At 62.7% G+C, this 15506-nt stretch overlaps 1 protein-coding gene across 1 annotated transcript; it reads left to right on the top strand.

The window, feature by feature from the left end:
• The first annotated feature begins 4531 nt into the window (after positions 1–4531).
• On the top strand, positions 4532–13158 carry RAE1 (ribonucleic acid export 1). The gene is made up of 12 exons (XM_056107452.1): positions 4532–4550; positions 6451–6544; positions 6816–6920; positions 7107–7199; positions 8817–8903; positions 9591–9677; positions 9760–9831; positions 10816–10923; positions 11303–11409; positions 11482–11557; positions 11658–11852; positions 12842–13158. Exons 2-12 carry the CDS (start codon positions 6458–6460, stop codon positions 12926–12928), a joined length of 1104 nt encoding a protein of 367 aa, XP_055963427.1. The 5' UTR covers positions 4532–4550; positions 6451–6457; the 3' UTR covers positions 12929–13158.
• Positions 13159–15506: the final 2348 nt, after the last annotated feature.

Here is a 15506-nt window from a genome sequence, read left to right as displayed (position 1 = left end):
ATCGCTCCACCAACTAAGAGCGATAGCACAGCGGTAGGGCGTTCGCCTTACAAGCGGCCAACATGGCCAACCCGAGTTCGATTCCTCCGCTCCTCTCGGAGAGCCCGGCAAGCTACCGAGAGTATCTTGCCCGCACGGCAGAGCCTGGCAAGCTCCCCGTGACGTATTCGAGATGCCAGACACAGTAACAACAAAGTCTCCAGTGGAGACGTTACTGGGCCCGCTCGAGCAAATCGACCATCAACGGGAGGGTCTTTACCTTTATCTTTACCTATGTTGGGCTGGAGTGATAGCACAGTGGGTTGGGGGTTTGCCTTGAACGTGGCTGACCCGGGTTCGATTCCTCTGCCCCTCTTGGAGAGCCCAGCAAGCTACCAAGAGTATCCACCCTGCACAGCAAAGCTTGGCAAGCTCCCCGTGGCATAATCGATATGCCAAAAACAGTAACAAATCTCACAATGAAGACGTTACTGGCGCCTGCTTGAGCAAATTGATGAACAACGGGAGGACAGTGCTACAGTGCTTGTATATGTAATTAAAGTATAAAAATATTTTACTCTATACATTATAACTTGGATGAGCCTCACGCATAAAAGAACTGGCAGAGGAACCCAGGTGTGTGGGACCCGGGGCTGAGATCTCCAAGCCTGCACGGTTTGGGACTGGACCTGCCAATAACTAGACAGTTACACCCACCAACTGCCGTGTAACTCCAACAACGGCCAGGATCCAGAGATCATCACACTCAGCTCCTGGGAGAGAACAAGACAGAGTCTCCTACCCTATGCCTGACTGTCTCCACCAGGGCCCAACAGCTGAAGACCACCGGGGCCCAGCCAAGGCCATGCTGGGACCACTCTCCACACACTTGGATGAGCCTCACGCATAAAAGAACTGGCAGAAGAACCCAGGTGTGTGGGACCCAGGGCTGAGATTTCCAAGCCTGCACGGTTTGAGACTGGACCTGCCAGTAACTAGACAGTTACACCCACCAACTGCCGTATAACTCCAACAACGGCCAGGATCCAGAGATTATCACACTCAGCTCCCGGAAGTGACATCTTATCATCTCATTCCTACTTTGGACAAACTGGCAGGCTACCAAATGTAACCTGCCCACATGGCAGAGTCTGGAAAACTCCCCGTGGTGTACCCAATATGCCAAATACCAGTAACAATGATGGGTCTCATTCTCCTAACCCTGAAAGAGCCTTGAATATGGCACTTTAAAAAAAAATCTCAGGGCTAGGACGAAGAAGACATTACTGGCACCTGCTCAAGGCAATCGACGAACAACAGGGTGGTCGTGATCGTGATTGTGATACATTATAACTATCAAGGCATGTCAAGTATTTTATTAAAATAAAAATAAAATAGGGGCTGGAGAGAGAGCCTATCAGAGAGTGTGCAGTGACTCCAAGTTGATCCCAGGTGCTCCTTATGGTCTCCCTAGCCCCGCCAAGAGGGATCCCTAAGCCAGTGGCCGGTAGGCCCTGAGCACCGCTGGGTGTGGACCCCCCCAACAAAACCAATTAAAAAAAGATAAAATAGGTCATATTTATTTTTATTTATTTGTATTTTCCTTTGCCTTCATAGAGGAGATTCATTTATTCATTTCTGGAGTTAGTAATGATTGTGCTTAAACGTTTGGATTGATAAAGTGCTTTCTTCACTTTGTGTTTAAGTACGCTTTTTTTAATGGTATGATTTACCTGAACATTCTTTCCAAGTTTTTATTCGGTCTCAACCAAATTCAAGTCCCTGAATTCTGTAATCGCGGCTTGTCCAACTAAGAACTTCGTTTCCAAGGTACACAGAGGCTTGAGATCGGAGCAACTCGTGGTCTTCCCTTCAGGGCTCAGACGTCAGCCTCATAAGACTGTCCGGACTGTCCCCCAGCGTCTGGGCAATGCGCTGTCACAGCTGATGACGGAAGAGCCAGTTTCAGGGGGAACCCAGCAGCTCGCACTTTGCAGACGCCCCAGGAAACCCCGGGACTTCAGGGGACTGCCGCTGGCGACTGACTGTCCAGGGGGCAGGATCCTGCTCGTGGCGCAGGAGGAGACACCTTGCTCGTGGCCGAGCCCAGCCCGGGACGGCTGCAGGCGCTCGGACCGCGCTGTGCAGGGACGTCCCCGGGGCGAGGCGCCGCGTGTTGGCGGGAAGGGACTGGCCGGAGCAGCAACGGTCAGCGCGGGCCGCGGGCGCCCCCTGCTGGCCGCTCGCCGTCTCCGCCCCCGCCGCTCAACCCGTGGACGGCCAGGAAAGAGGTGGCGGGAAGTCACGGGAAGAAAGGGTCAGCCTCCTCGGAGGGGCCGGGGTGCCGCGCCCCGCGCTGCGCTGGCCAGCGCCTCTCGCCGGCCCCACGGGCTGCGAGCCCGAGCAGAGCGATTCCCCTCCCAGACCCGAGACCCTCCCGTGGAAAGAGGCTGACCCCACGCGTGGCCTCTGCCCCCTGGAACGGACGACGTTCATCAATGTTCCGTGCAAAGAATCGCAAAAGGAGCTTCCCCCGCGGATGTCTGCACCACCGAATCGCAGTTTAGATTTTGATTGGCCGCTCGCCTTCGAAGTGTGACGATCGTTGTGAACTGTGTTTGGAGGGCCACACCAGCGGCGCTCGGGGACCACTCCTGGTGCCAGGCCTCAAACCCGGGTCGGCCCACTGTGCAGTGGGTGGGTGGCTCCAGCACCCAGTTACAGACTTTACGGACCCCCTTCTGGTGCCCAGGGCGAGTGGGCGTCACTCAGGAGCACCTTCTGTGGAGGAGAGTCAGACCAAGAGGAGCCCACATCACATCACATCACGTCACGTCACATCACATCTGCCGTTACTCGTGGCCTCTGTGCCTGGGACAAGCGGCAACCTACCTGCCTTTCCTCAACTGTCACCAGGCTCTCAGGGTCTTGAAAACACACGCCATGTGGCATTGTGAGAGCTAAGCAAAATACTGCAGAGTGCATAGTGAAGGAGTTAAGAAACTCTTAGTTTTTGGTGGTGGTGGTTGTTGACAGCGTGCAGCTGCTACTGTGTGTGATCGATGCAAAAGCAGCCGCCAATTATAAAGCTCTAAGCAGAGGGATTTTTTAAAAGTACGATAGTGAATAACCAGGAGTTTCTGGAAGATTCCTTGGGTGTGGAGTTGTTCGGCACAGATAATTTTAACACCGTTTTGGCATTTACTGTAGCACTGTCCTCCCGCTGTTCATCGATTTGCTCGAGCGGGCCCAGTAACGTCTCCATCGTGAGACTTGTTGTGACTGTGTTTGGCATATCCAGTATGCCACGGGGAGCTTGCCAGGCTCTGCCGTGTGGGTGAGATGCTTTCGGTAGCTTGCCCGGCTCCCCAGGAGGGGCGGAGGAATTGAACCCGGCTTGGCCGGCCGGCCGGCTGCGCACAAGGCAAACGCCCTATCGCTCTAGCCCTGGCATTTACATCTAAGACAAAATACTTGGTGCTTCAGGGCCGTATTCATGCAAGTAAGAGGCAGAGACAGACGATCTCCTGGGGCAGAAGACAGCTTGGCGAGTCCACAGGAAGGAGTAGGCATATCGTTATTATTATTTTGCTTTTTTGGGTCACACCCGGCGACGCTCAGGGCTTCCTCCTGGCTCATGCACTCAGGAATTACCCTTGGCGGTGCTCGGGAGGGGGGGACCCTATGGGATGCTGGGAATCGAACCCGGGTCGGCCGCGTGCCAGGCAAACGCCCTCCCCGCGGTGCTCTCGCTCCAGCCCCCGGGAGGCGGCATCGTATCATTGCATGGAGCGATCGGCAGTTATTGATGTAGCTCACAATCACATAGCAACCCATCGGAAACGGCCTTTATTGATTTGCTCTCTGCTAGTTCCATCTGCCAATCCGTCAGTTGCCTCGGCGGCGCAGGCCGCGCGGAGCGGTTGCATGTATGTCCCCGCCGAGGGGGCCGAGGACACGGGTGGGCGCTGGCAGGACGGTCGGACGACGAACGACGCCGTCAACCTCGGCATTTTCATCGAGTAGACTCGAAACTTCAAAAAACGAGCAAGAGGAAACGCAGAGACGATCCGCTCGGGAGCGGGAGGCTGGCGCGGCGCGAGGGAGGGACGAGACTCGCGGGCCGCGGACCCCGAAACCGCCGCCCCCCCTCCCGGCCGGCGATGGGGCCCGGGCGCCGGCGCCCCCTACGGCCCGCCGGGCAGCCCCGCCGAGGGCGACGCCGGCTCCCGGCTCCCCCGCAGGCCGCTGGGGGCCGCGGCCTCGGACCGAGCCCCGCGCGCCGGGACCCGCGCCGCGGGACCCGCCCCGTCGCCCGGCAACGCGTGGGCCGCGCCCGCCCGCTTCCGGCCCGGCCCCCGCCGGCGCCCGTGCGCAGGCGCGAGCGCCCCGGGCTCCCTCCCCGCCTTCCGGGCGGCCCCGGAAGCGGCCGGCGGCGCGTGCGCACTGCGTCCGCGGCGCCCGCCCCTCCCCCTCGGCGCGCGCGGCAGTCGGCGGCGCCCCTCGGCCTGGTCGGCGGCGGCCAGCGGAGTCCGGCCCGCGAGTCCAGCCGCGCGCGCCGCCGCTCGCAGGTAGGCGCGGGCCGGGGCGCGAGCCGGCGGTTGGCGGGCGCGGGGCGGCGCGGGGCGGCGCGGGGCGGGCTCGGCCGGCCGCGGGGACGATGGCGGCGCCCGTGTCCTCGGCGCTGCCGCGCTCCAGGTGCGGCCGGACCCGCCCCGCCCGGCCGCGGGGAGGGGGCCGCGGGGGGCGGTCGTGGGGAGGGGGCCGCGGGGGGCGGTCGTGGGGAGGGGGCCGCGGGGGGCGGTCGTGGGGAGGGGGCCGCGGGGGGCGGTCGTGGGGAGGGGGCCGCGGGGGGCGGTCGTGGGGAGGGGGCCGCGGGGGGCGGTCGTGGGGAGGGGCTGCAGAGGGGCCGCGGGGGGGGGCCGGGGCGGGGACTCCGGGCCGCCGGGGGGGGGGGCCGGGGGGCTGCAGGGGGTCCCCCGCGGTGGGGATCGAGCCCCCCCCGCGAGCGGCCAGGACGGGGAGACCCGCGCCCCCCGGAGAGATCCCGCCGCCTGCGCCCGGGTCCCAGGGAGACGGGCCGGGCCGCGCCCCTAGCTGGGGAGGACGCAGAGGTTCGGACCCCCGGACTTGGGGGGGTCCCAGGACCCAGGAGGCCGAGGGAAGGGCTTCCCCCCAAGGTCTCCAGCCCGGTGGTCGAGGAGGAGGAGGAGGAGGAGGAGGAAGCCCAGGGGCCTCTCTGGAGTCTCGACCAGACCGCGCCCAGCGATGCCCGTGGGCTGGGTGGGACACGGGGTGGGGTGCTGGGAATCGAACCCGGGCCGGGGCCTTCGCTCTGTACTGTGCCTCCGCCTTTAGTGACCTGCTGCTCAGGGGCCGGAGCTCATGGGGCGTTTGCCCTGCAGAAAGCCCCCCCCACCGTGGGATCCCTCGCACCACACCTGAGCCCCCACCCCGGGTCTGAGCCCGAGCTCCCCCAGGTGTGGCCGATCCAGAGGGAAAAGCCCCGTCGAGTTGCCCGTCGTTCTCTCTGCCAGGCAGACTCAGTGCTCGATGAGTGTGATCTCCCCCAGCACCCGTCGAGTCTGCAGAGTCCACCCCTGACCCCCTTGCCGGGTCTGGGCGGTCGTTCCTGTGCCTGGAACCAGGGGAGTCTTTGTGCCGGGACGGGAGGTGTCCACTAGCCTTGCCTGGCCTGGGAGCGCCCGGCCTCCGAGGTTGCACTTGCCGGCGGCGGCGTGACGCTTGGGATGCTCCCAAAATGCCCCACGGGTTCGGGCTTCCCCGGGGTCCGTGCCCGGAGGTGCTGCCGGCTCTCGTCACGCGCTTCTTGCGCGCGCTGGGAGAGGTGGCTTCTGGGTGTGAAACCGCGTTGACCGGGGACGCAGGTGGAAGCCTGTGGAAACGTGGCCACGTGCCGCGGTGCCCCTTTCTGCAAACGAGCTGACTCACGGCCGGAGCCTCGCCACGGAGCGGGTGACGGGCTTCGTGTCGGTTTAGCAGCAGGGTGGGCAGGATGAGGTCAGGTGAGACGCCGGCCTCATCCCTCCAGGCTGCCCGGGAAAAGCCCCATGGCCCAGATTCTTGGTCAGTGACCCACACACAAGGGCCGGCCTTGGCTTGGCTTTTCCGGCAAACAGAGGGCACGAACTCCTCCTGCGGGGTCCATCGAGACCAGATGCTGGGGGGCTCCATCAGGACTCGCCCCAGCTCAAGGCCCGCGCCTTTATTTCTTTGGGGTGGCTGACCTCGGGTGCCCCCGACCCCGCTGTGCTTCAGCAGTGGTTCGTTCGTGAGTCACTGCGTGTGTGAGCGAAGTCACACACCGGCCATCTGTGGGGATGTCCTGGGCCTCAGGAGCAGTTCTGCGGTGGACCGTCCAGAAAGATGTGTCCTCCTTGGGCGAGACGGTCCCCTCACCTGTCTCCCCCTCTCTGGCTTCACCGTCCTTAGCGCTTCTGTCTCTTCCAGGGCCAAAATGAGTCTCTTCGGCACAACCTCGGGGTTCGGAACTGGCGGGACCATGTTTGGCAGCCCGACCACGGACAACCACAACCCGATGAAGGTGACTGCTGGCCGGGCCGGGCCTCCCCGGGGACAGCAGGACAACCCTGTCCACTTGGGGCCTCCTTTGGGTGGACGCTCAGAAACTGCCCAGGGGCCAGTGCGCAGCTCCCCTGGACGCCTGTGTCCCCTGGGTTCTGATGGGCCGGTCCCATCTGCTGAGTCCAATCGCTGTAGGGGCCCCGGGGAGGGGGGTGCCGGCACCAACGTTGTGGTCAGACACTGGGACAGTCGCTGGGGAAAGTGCTCGGGTGTGACTCTCCCTCCTCCAGGACATCGAAGTCACGTCCTCTCCGGACGACAGCATCGGCTGCCTGGCCTTCAGCCCCCCCACTCTGCCCGGCAACTTTCTCGTCGCTGGATCCTGGGCCAACGATGTAAGTGTGCCCCAGCCGCGAGGGCCCTGCACGCAGGAAACACCGTGAAGTTTCTGTGAGCTTCCCCATCCCTGTTGTCATGGCGATGTCCAGGCTTGCGTGCTCCGCTGGCATCTCAGTTTCCATGGCTTAGAAGACGGGGGCGGGAGGGGGGGTCCCCTGCATCTGCTTCCCCTTGCCCCACAGGTTCGCTGCTGGGAAGTCCAGGACAGCGGGCAGACGATCCCCAAGGCCCAGCAGATGCACACGGGGCCCGTGCTCGATGTCTGCTGGAGTGACGTGAGTGCCCTGCGGGGGGCGGGGGTCCTTCCTCAGTGGGGTATGGCTTGGGGTCCGTTGGATGGTCTCTGAGAGCTTTTCCTGAGTGGAATGTTACTGACAGTGCTGGCGGGCGGGGGCCTCTGGGGTGGGGGGGGGCAGGGGTAGTGTCTATTGTGGGTGCTGAGGAAACAGCCCCCGGAACCCCGTTGCCTGTGCCTGGGTGGGGGCCATTTTCTGCTCCTGTTGTGCAGTGCGTTGACTCCTTCTGGGAAGTGCTGAGGCTCTTGATTTCAAGTCAGGGTGCATTTCTCCTCCGTGGTGTGCGCTGAAAGAACATCCTTTGTTGAATACCAGGGATAATACTCCATTACGGTGCTGCCAGCCCGCTCTGATGGCGTTCGGCCAAGAGCACTTGAAGGGAGCATCCACAGAGAGGGGAGGGGCGTCTAGTCCGATTCTGCCGGTTCTTTGTTTTCGTTTGTCATGACTGGAGGAGGCTGGGGCCCATGTGACGGCGCAGCAGGATGGAACCGGGGTGCGCGTGGAAATCTTCCTCACAGGAACCCTCTCCCCGTCCCCTTCTCAGCCCTGCACTTTGCTGGGGGGGGGGGGGGAACACGTGGTCTTTTTTTTGGGGCCACACCCAGCAATGCTTCCTCCTGCCTCTGCACTCAGGGACCACGTAGGGTGGACTTGGGCTGCCCACCTGCTCCCTGTACTCATCTGCAGGCCCCCTTGCTGGTGTTGTAAACCGGGCGTTTTTCATTGCTTTGCTCGGCTGGTGGTGACGAATGTTTGAGTTGTGGAACCAGAAGAGTCGCCGTGGGGCTCAGCGGACTGGCCGCCGGTGGCCGACACCTGACCCGTTGTCCAGTTACGCAAACAGAATCTTACTGGCACATGCCCACACTTGCTTGTGCGGTGTGCGTGGGGCCACTGCGAAGGCGCAGAAACCAAAGGCCCCTTCAGGAAACCTCGGCTGACTTTCTGGTGCCGGCTCTTCGTCTGGTGCTGGGCCTTGACCCTGGCCTTGCTGCGAGCAGGGCAAGTGCACCGCCTCCCTGGTCCGGAGGGAGCGGCGCCTCCTTTGTAAATCACCTTGTTCCTCCTCGTAGCTCACCAACGAACTCTCGGAGTTCTGTGTGCGAGTGTGCTTTAAGTCACGAGTGTGCTAATCTCGTCCCCAGCCTCTCTGGTTGACTTCGGGCCAGTGGTCGTCTGGCACCAGTGGGCCTGTGGGATGCTCTCCGGGAGATTCTTGGGCGTGGCACCACTGGGAGCGTCTGTGTTAGGCAGCAAATGGGGCTCAGGGTCTGCAGCTGTGGGGAGGCGGTTAGTGCCGCCCTTTCGGGTTCTCGCCATCTTAATCGTGAATTTTGGGACACTTTGGAATCAGCCAGAGTAAAGTCGGTTAAAGTGACCCCAGGTGTGGGGCGCTGTTCTCCCTGGGGAACTTGGGTGCCATTCGACTCGCGAGCCTGTTCGCACGAGACGGCTTAGAAAAATCTGCGGTGAAACCAGAATGTCGCAAGTAACGCTCTGACCCTGCCGAAGCCTTTTCGGCATGCCCCGCCAGACCCCGTAGACGGAGATTCCCTTTTTCTTGAGTGCCGGTTTTTCTTCTCCTTCTCCTAGGACGGGAGCAAAGTGTTCACAGCGTCGTGCGATAAAACCGCCAAGATGTGGGACCTCAATAGCAACCAGGCGATTCAGATCGCGCAGGTAACGGGCCCCTCCAGGACGGGGCTTGGCGAGGAGGCTCGGCAGCCGAGGAAGGGGCTTGCGAGCACCAGGTCGTCCCACCGAAGCTCGCCCCGTCTGGGACCTGTGTCCTCTTGGTCTTCTGGGGTGCTGTGCCATGCTTGCCTGTGTGCGTAAGAGGGTGTCTTGGGGCTCAGTGACGCTGAAGTCGGAGAGAGGAGTGTGCCCGGACCCGGGGCTTTAGCGCCCACAGGGTCCCTGGGAGGGTCACCCGTATATCCAGGTCCTGCGTGAAGGGTGAGGGTCACGTAGGGAGGTAGAGGCCTCAAACCAGCATCTGGACCCCGGGAACTTTTCAGAGATCCAGAACTGCCGACATCTGGAGGGCTCAGTCGAGTCATCAGTGAGGCGGTGACATCTCCCCACTCCCCCCGCCCCCTCCCATTAGCTCATTGCAGAGTTTGGCGTGGTCAGGGTGGACAGTGAAAAGGTGTTTGTGTCCAGCGAGCATTGTGGTCTCGGCGTCCTCTGACCTCAGGCTTTAACGCTGTTCCTTCACATTGTGTGACTGAAAACCCTGAATGACTTTGTAAGCCAGAGTGCTGTGATGAGAAAAAAGAGAGTCACTCCCGCTTGGAGTGTCCAGGCGAGAGCTTTGTGCGCAGGCTGCGACGCCCCCGTGACAGCCTCTGGTTTCCTTGCCGGCAGCACGACGCCCCTGTGAAGACCGTCCACTGGATCAAAGCCCCCAACTACAGCTGCGTGATGACCGGGAGCTGGGACAAGACTCTGAAGGTGCGTGCGCCCGCAGCCTCGGGGGGCTGGGCTGGCCCTGGGCACCTGCCTCGCGCTCACCCGCGGCTTTGTCCCTCTCCAGTTCTGGGACACGCGGTCATCAAACCCCATGATGGTCCTGCAGCTCCCCGAAAGGTGTTACTGTGCCGACGTGGTAAGCACGCTCCCCTCTCTGTTTCTAAAGGCTGCTCTGCTGCTTTGCAGTTCAGGGACCATTGGAAAGCCCTAGAACTTCACTGGCAGCCCCTGGGCCTGAGTTGCGGTCCGGAGTCTTCCCTTCCGTTGTCCAGCATGTCTAGTCCACGGACACGTGCGATTGGTGCCAGCACTGAGGATGTTTCTTGGCACTTAGTGGGCATGATGGGCACCAACTGGGCATGATCTGTGGGCGAGGGCGGAGAGAACCCGGCACCCTCCCTCCTTCTGGTCTCAGGTCCTGTGCCAGCTATTTCGCTTTTGGGAATCTGTTGTCAGAACACCATGGGACAAAGGGGGTTCTGTCTTGTGGTGGGGCACTGGCATGACCTGAGGGGTCCTGGCGGGCAGGGACAGGGGCCCGGGCTGTCGAGCGCCACTGGCTGCTGTGTGACTGGGCTGGCGCGGCGTGTCCGGAAACGCAGGGAGTCTGCGCTCACAGCTGTCACTTGGGAAGTGGGTGACTGTGGCCTTTCCGAGTCTTGGTCTGTTTTCTTGATGCCCATCTGAAAGGAGTGTTGGGGAGGACCTGGCCTCCAGCTGTGCCCCGGGGCTGTGCACTGCTGAACTAGTGGCTCAGAGCAAGTGCTCCGACCCTGGAGTCGGCTGTCCAGCCCTGAGCCGAGGCTTGAAGGCGGCACCATTAGCTTCTGTCCACAGCTTCCCTGGGCTTCTGTGGGCCACATTGGGCTTGTGGGTGCGGGTAGCCAACCCAGGGGCCAGGCACGCAGAGCAGCGGGTACCACGGGGCAGTGTTGCTCTCGGGGTTGGTTGGACTTTAAAACTAGGAAAAACATCAGACTTGTCTCTGTGACTTTGGGAATCAAAACCAGCACTTTTTGACTGAGCAACATGGCCCGTGGGCCCAGCACTGGCACGTGTGAGGCCCTGGGCTCGATCCCCAGCCGCTGGTGTGAGGTGGGTGTTGCCTGTTTCGCCCTAGACCTACCCCATGGCCGTGGTGGCCACGGCAGAGCGGGGCCTGATCGTCTACCAGCTGGAGAACCAGCCTTCCGAGTTCCGGCGGATCGAGTCTCCCCTGAAGCACCAGGTGGGAGGTGGGGGTGGCGGAGTGCAGAGAGCCGTGACCTTGCCATTTGGAGGGCAACAGCACGGGGGTCACAGAAGCAGCGAGAGTCGCTCCTGCCACTCGGACCTGCCCAGCACACGGGCGGGAAGGGACACTCTTGGGACCCCTGGGAGGGCCAGGCGGGCTGAGCCTCTGGAACTGCTGTGTGGAGGAGGCACAGGTGGTCAGTGGGGGGCTGCTGTGGGCTCAAGTCTCGGGGCTGAGTAGGGGCCGCGGGCTTCGTCCTCGTGCTTAGGAGACGGGCCTGTTGCTCTGGGGGTCCGCACCCCCTTCGCTGTGGACTGGAGTCGGGGCCCCTGAGCTCTGCGTCGTGCTGACGCTCTCCCTCTTCCGACCGCAGCATCGGTGTGTGGCTATTTTTAAAGACAAGCAGAACAAGCCCACTGGCTTCGCCCTGGGGAGCATCGAGGGGAGAGTCGCGATTCATTACATCAACCCCCCAAACCCGTAAGTGGGCCCCGCGCTCGGGCACTCCCCTGAGGTGCCCCGTGAGGGACTGAGAGGGTCCTTGTGTTCCAGCGCCAAGGACAACTTCACCTTCAAGTGCCACCGCTCCAACGGCACCAACACGTCCGCGCCCCAGGACATCTATGCGGTACGTTGGCCGGGGTGGGCCACGATGGGTGGGGGTCCCAGGAGGGCCTCGCCGTGGGCGCCCTCTGCGCCCAGCTCTCACCGCGTCTCCTTCCTGCCAGGTCAACGGCATCGCCTTCCACCCCGTCCACGGCACCCTGGCCACCGTGGGCTCCGACGGCCGCTTCAGCTTCTGGGACAAGGACGCCCGGACCAAGCTGAAGACCTCCGAGCAGCTGGACCAGCCCATCGCGGCCTGCTGCTTCAACCACAACGGGAATATTTTCACCTACGCCTCCAGCTATGACTGGTCCAAGGTGGGCATCCTGCGTGGCCCTCCCCGTGTGGACAGGCCGGGCGCTTCCTTGCTAGCCCCCGGGAGGGCAGACTCGTGGCGCTGGCAGCTCTGCCTGGCTGTGGGCATCTGCGGCCCCGTCTCACCTGCCCCCACTGGCCCTCCTGAAGCCCCGGATGCTGACCCGGCGGTTTCCCTGGTGACTCCCTCTGTGCTGTCCCCGCCCGGATCCAGGGGAGAAGCAGCTGGTGGCTCTGCCTGGGTGTCCACGCATGGAGCACTTGGCCTGCACGTGCGAGCCCCGACTTCTCCCCTGGCTGCGCCCTCCTGTTTCCCTCCTCCCTCCCGCTCCTCCAGGCCCGCCGCCTGCTGCCCCTGCCTGCCACCTCTGGGTGTGGCCCCTCGCGCTCTGTGCTGGCTCTGACCCCTCCTGCCCTCCCTCCAACCGGCCTCTGCCCGCACTAGCCGCCGGAACGGCCTGCTGGGAGCTACCCAGCTGCCAGTTATGTGGCCCCTTCCCCGCCGCCCTCCCACAGGGGCACGGGGGCCATCAGCAGATCAGGCGGCCCCACCCGCTGCCTGCACTCGCCCCTCCTGGCTGCTCGTGCTCTGCCCCCGTGGCACGTGGGCCTTCCCAAGGCTGCCCGCGTGCTCTGTCCTTAGCACCCCCACTCGGCTCGTGAGTGTCTCCTGCCCCCGGGGCGGGCAGGGGGCCTTTTGAAATCACAGTAACTCGCTCCGGATTCCTGCCCTGTGGTGGGACACAGGTCCGCGTGGGGTCGCTGGGCCTGGAACCAGTGCTAGGAGCTCGGAACATCCACGTGGGAAGGTGGCCTCGTGTCGCCGCCAGTAAAGCGTGTCCCCCTCCTGAGCAGACGGGCCTTGGCCTCGGGTGGCCGGCCACTCGTGAGCTTGCTCAGTCCCCGCTTGTGTCTGGTCCGTGGGGGCACGGGCAGCGCTGAGCCCCCCTCCGTAATGTCAGTGTCGCTGAGCTTTGGTTTCTTGCCCTAGGGACATGAATTTTATAACCCACAAAAGAAAAACTACATTTTCCTGCGGAATGCTGCCGAGGAGCTAAAACCCAGGAACAAGAAGTAGTGGCCGGAGACCCGGGCCTCGGAGGCGTCTTGTCTCCGCTCTGTTTGGCCACGTCTCCCCACGACTCGGGGCCCAGCTTTCATGGGGTGTCAGCCCTGGACGTGGCTCTGGGCTCTGGGGAGGCGGGTGTCCAGGCCCTGCCCGTCCTCAGCCAGTGGCGCCCACACGGGGGCACCCTGGGCCCCACCCCAGCACCTCGAACTGTATTTTGTAATAAAACGTGTGCGAGACTGCCCGAGGCTCTGTCCATCTCTGCCCTGGCCTTGGGCTCTGGAGGCCCCGCGGGAGGCACCGGCCGTGCGGAGAGGGCGCCTCGGCTGGGCGCACTGCCATGAACTGTTCTGTCCGCTGCGTCCTTGGCCCTGCTGGTCAGCCGTCGTCCTGACGGGCGGGACAGGCAGGCAGCCCCTGCATGGGAATACTCCCCGGCCCGGGCGCCAGTCGTGGTAGTTGGGGGCCTTTTTCTTTCCGTCTTTGAGCTCGCCCGATGGGTAAGTCTGGCCGTGGCATCAGCCCAGCGGGGGCTCCTGCATTCGTCCAGCCCAGAGCCCCCCTGCTGCTGCCGTGTTGGGGTCTGGCGTGTCCGCTAGTGCGGAGGGGCCCTTCCGGGCTTGATGCTGTGATAAATAATGTATTTGCCTCCTCCCAAAGCGGAATAAAGTTTCCTTGTAAGACTCTGCCGTTGCCTGGTCTGCGCCTTTGCACTCCCGGTCACTGCAGCTGGAGTTGAGCTCTGCGCGCTGCCTGTGCTGCGCTGCCATGCCCGCGTGGACAGGGCTGGCCCCGTGGCACTGTGCTCCGCAGGGCCGTGTCTGTCCGCAGTCTGGGGCCGCTCTTGGGATGGTCTGGAGGGAAAGTGCGGGTGTACTTGAGCACCTGACTTCCCAGGCCGCGGGGTCGGCTCAGAGGCTGCTGCAGATTCACCCAGGGCTGCCAGGCTGCCCCTGCCCAGAAGAAAACTGCTGTGGCTCGGGGCACACGGCGGTCAGGTCCTGGGGCTCCCGGGGGCCGGGGCCACCTTTCGCTGGGCCTTTCCCGCCAGCCTGTCTCCGGCCCCGATTTCTCAGGTCACTTGGTGGCCCACATTCCCTTTCTCGCTTGGCTGTTGGGGTCCTGCCATGGGGGAGGGTGCCCCTTTGTTACCACTTGCTGGGGGCGGAGGGGGCTGCGTGCAGAACAAGGAGTCCTGGGGCAGCTCGCGTGGCTGCTGTTTGCAGACTGGACCTCACCGTCCTCCGAAGGGTGGCGGACGCACCTGACTTGGGGTGGAGCTGGGTTGCAGGAGACCCCGAGGAAGGGAACCCCTTTGGGTCCAGCAGGAGGGGCCACGGCCTGCGTCCCACCTGTGCAGAACTGGATCTTGAGTTGACCGTGCCTTTGCAAATGCCTGTCTGGGGAATCAAACCGAGATCCGTCTCCTGAAGGTGTGGGTCTGGGGTCCTTGGGCCCTGGGCTCAGCCACCTGCAGCCGTGCCCCAGGGACCGAGATGGAATGTTCTAGCTCCAAGGGGCCACGTGGAGAGCAAGTCCCCGGAGTCAGCACTTGGTGTGGCTGTTTCAGTCGCCGAACCTGACCTTGATGCTGTTGTCTCGACTTTCCAAGCCACGCTTGGCGCCGCCTTTCCCCTTGACCGAGCAGCCGGTTCCGCACAGAAGCTGCACGTGCGTGGCAGTGACCGAGTCCGCCTGGCTTCCTGCTGCTTTGCCTGGCTCTCTCAGAAGGCCCGCCCCCTCTGGGGGTGTGGACCGGGTGGCCGGCGGAGCATGATGACGCTGAGCGGTTCCGGATCCAGTCCTCGGCCTGGACAGACTACAGGGAGGAAGGTGCTGTGCCGAGTCCCTCCGCCCCAGGAGTCACCAGGAGTGGTCTCTGCCTGAGCACCACCAGGTGTGGCCCCCAAACCAGCCGCTAGCAGCTAATTTAGAAGGAAATGACGCAGAAAACAATGGAGAGCGCAGAGCTTTTTTGCCCTGAGCAGAAATCAAGCATGAGAAGTCATAGGGACAGGTCACTAGTGAAATGAGACAGGAGCTCGGCCCACGCCTGGCTGGAAAGTTCTAGTAAGCGGCTTCATTCTTAGCCTTCTACCCCTGGGCTGAAGCTGTCCGCCACTTTGGGGTGATGTGAGAAATAAACTTGTTCACCCAGAATGTGAGTCTCGAGGAGCAGCTGTGATGCGACGGTCCCGGCGTGCGGCCCTGGGCAGGAACAGCAGCCAGCGCTTCCCACTGACCCACGGCAAGGTGTGGAACGGCCACGGTTGTCTCCATTAGGAATTTACATTTTTAATGTTAATAATGGGGTCACAGGCGATGACAGGAATATTCCAGCACTAGCTCAAGCCGCGGGGAGCAAGACAAGGCTCTGGGGGGGGGTGTGGGACGGGGGGTGGGGGGTAGAAATGTGCAGCCTTTGTGGGTGGATGGACCCGGGGCATCCCCATCACCTCCCAGTCGGGGCCCGGCCCGTCCCTGTCCCCTCTCCTGTAGGATGCGTCTTGAGGTTCAGTACCAGGAGTCCTGGTCATAATGGTCCCCTTACTTGTTCCCTAGAGTGTGTGATTGTGATTGTGTGTGT

The sequence above is a fragment of the Sorex fumeus genome, unplaced genomic scaffold (assembly GCF_029834395.1).
Source record: "Sorex fumeus unplaced genomic scaffold, SorFum_2.1 ptg000166l, whole genome shotgun sequence".
Taxonomy (NCBI): Eukaryota; Metazoa; Chordata; class Mammalia; order Eulipotyphla; family Soricidae; genus Sorex; species Sorex fumeus.
Note: the sequence above shows the minus strand (reverse complement) of the source record. Positions and strands in the feature narration are given on the sequence as shown.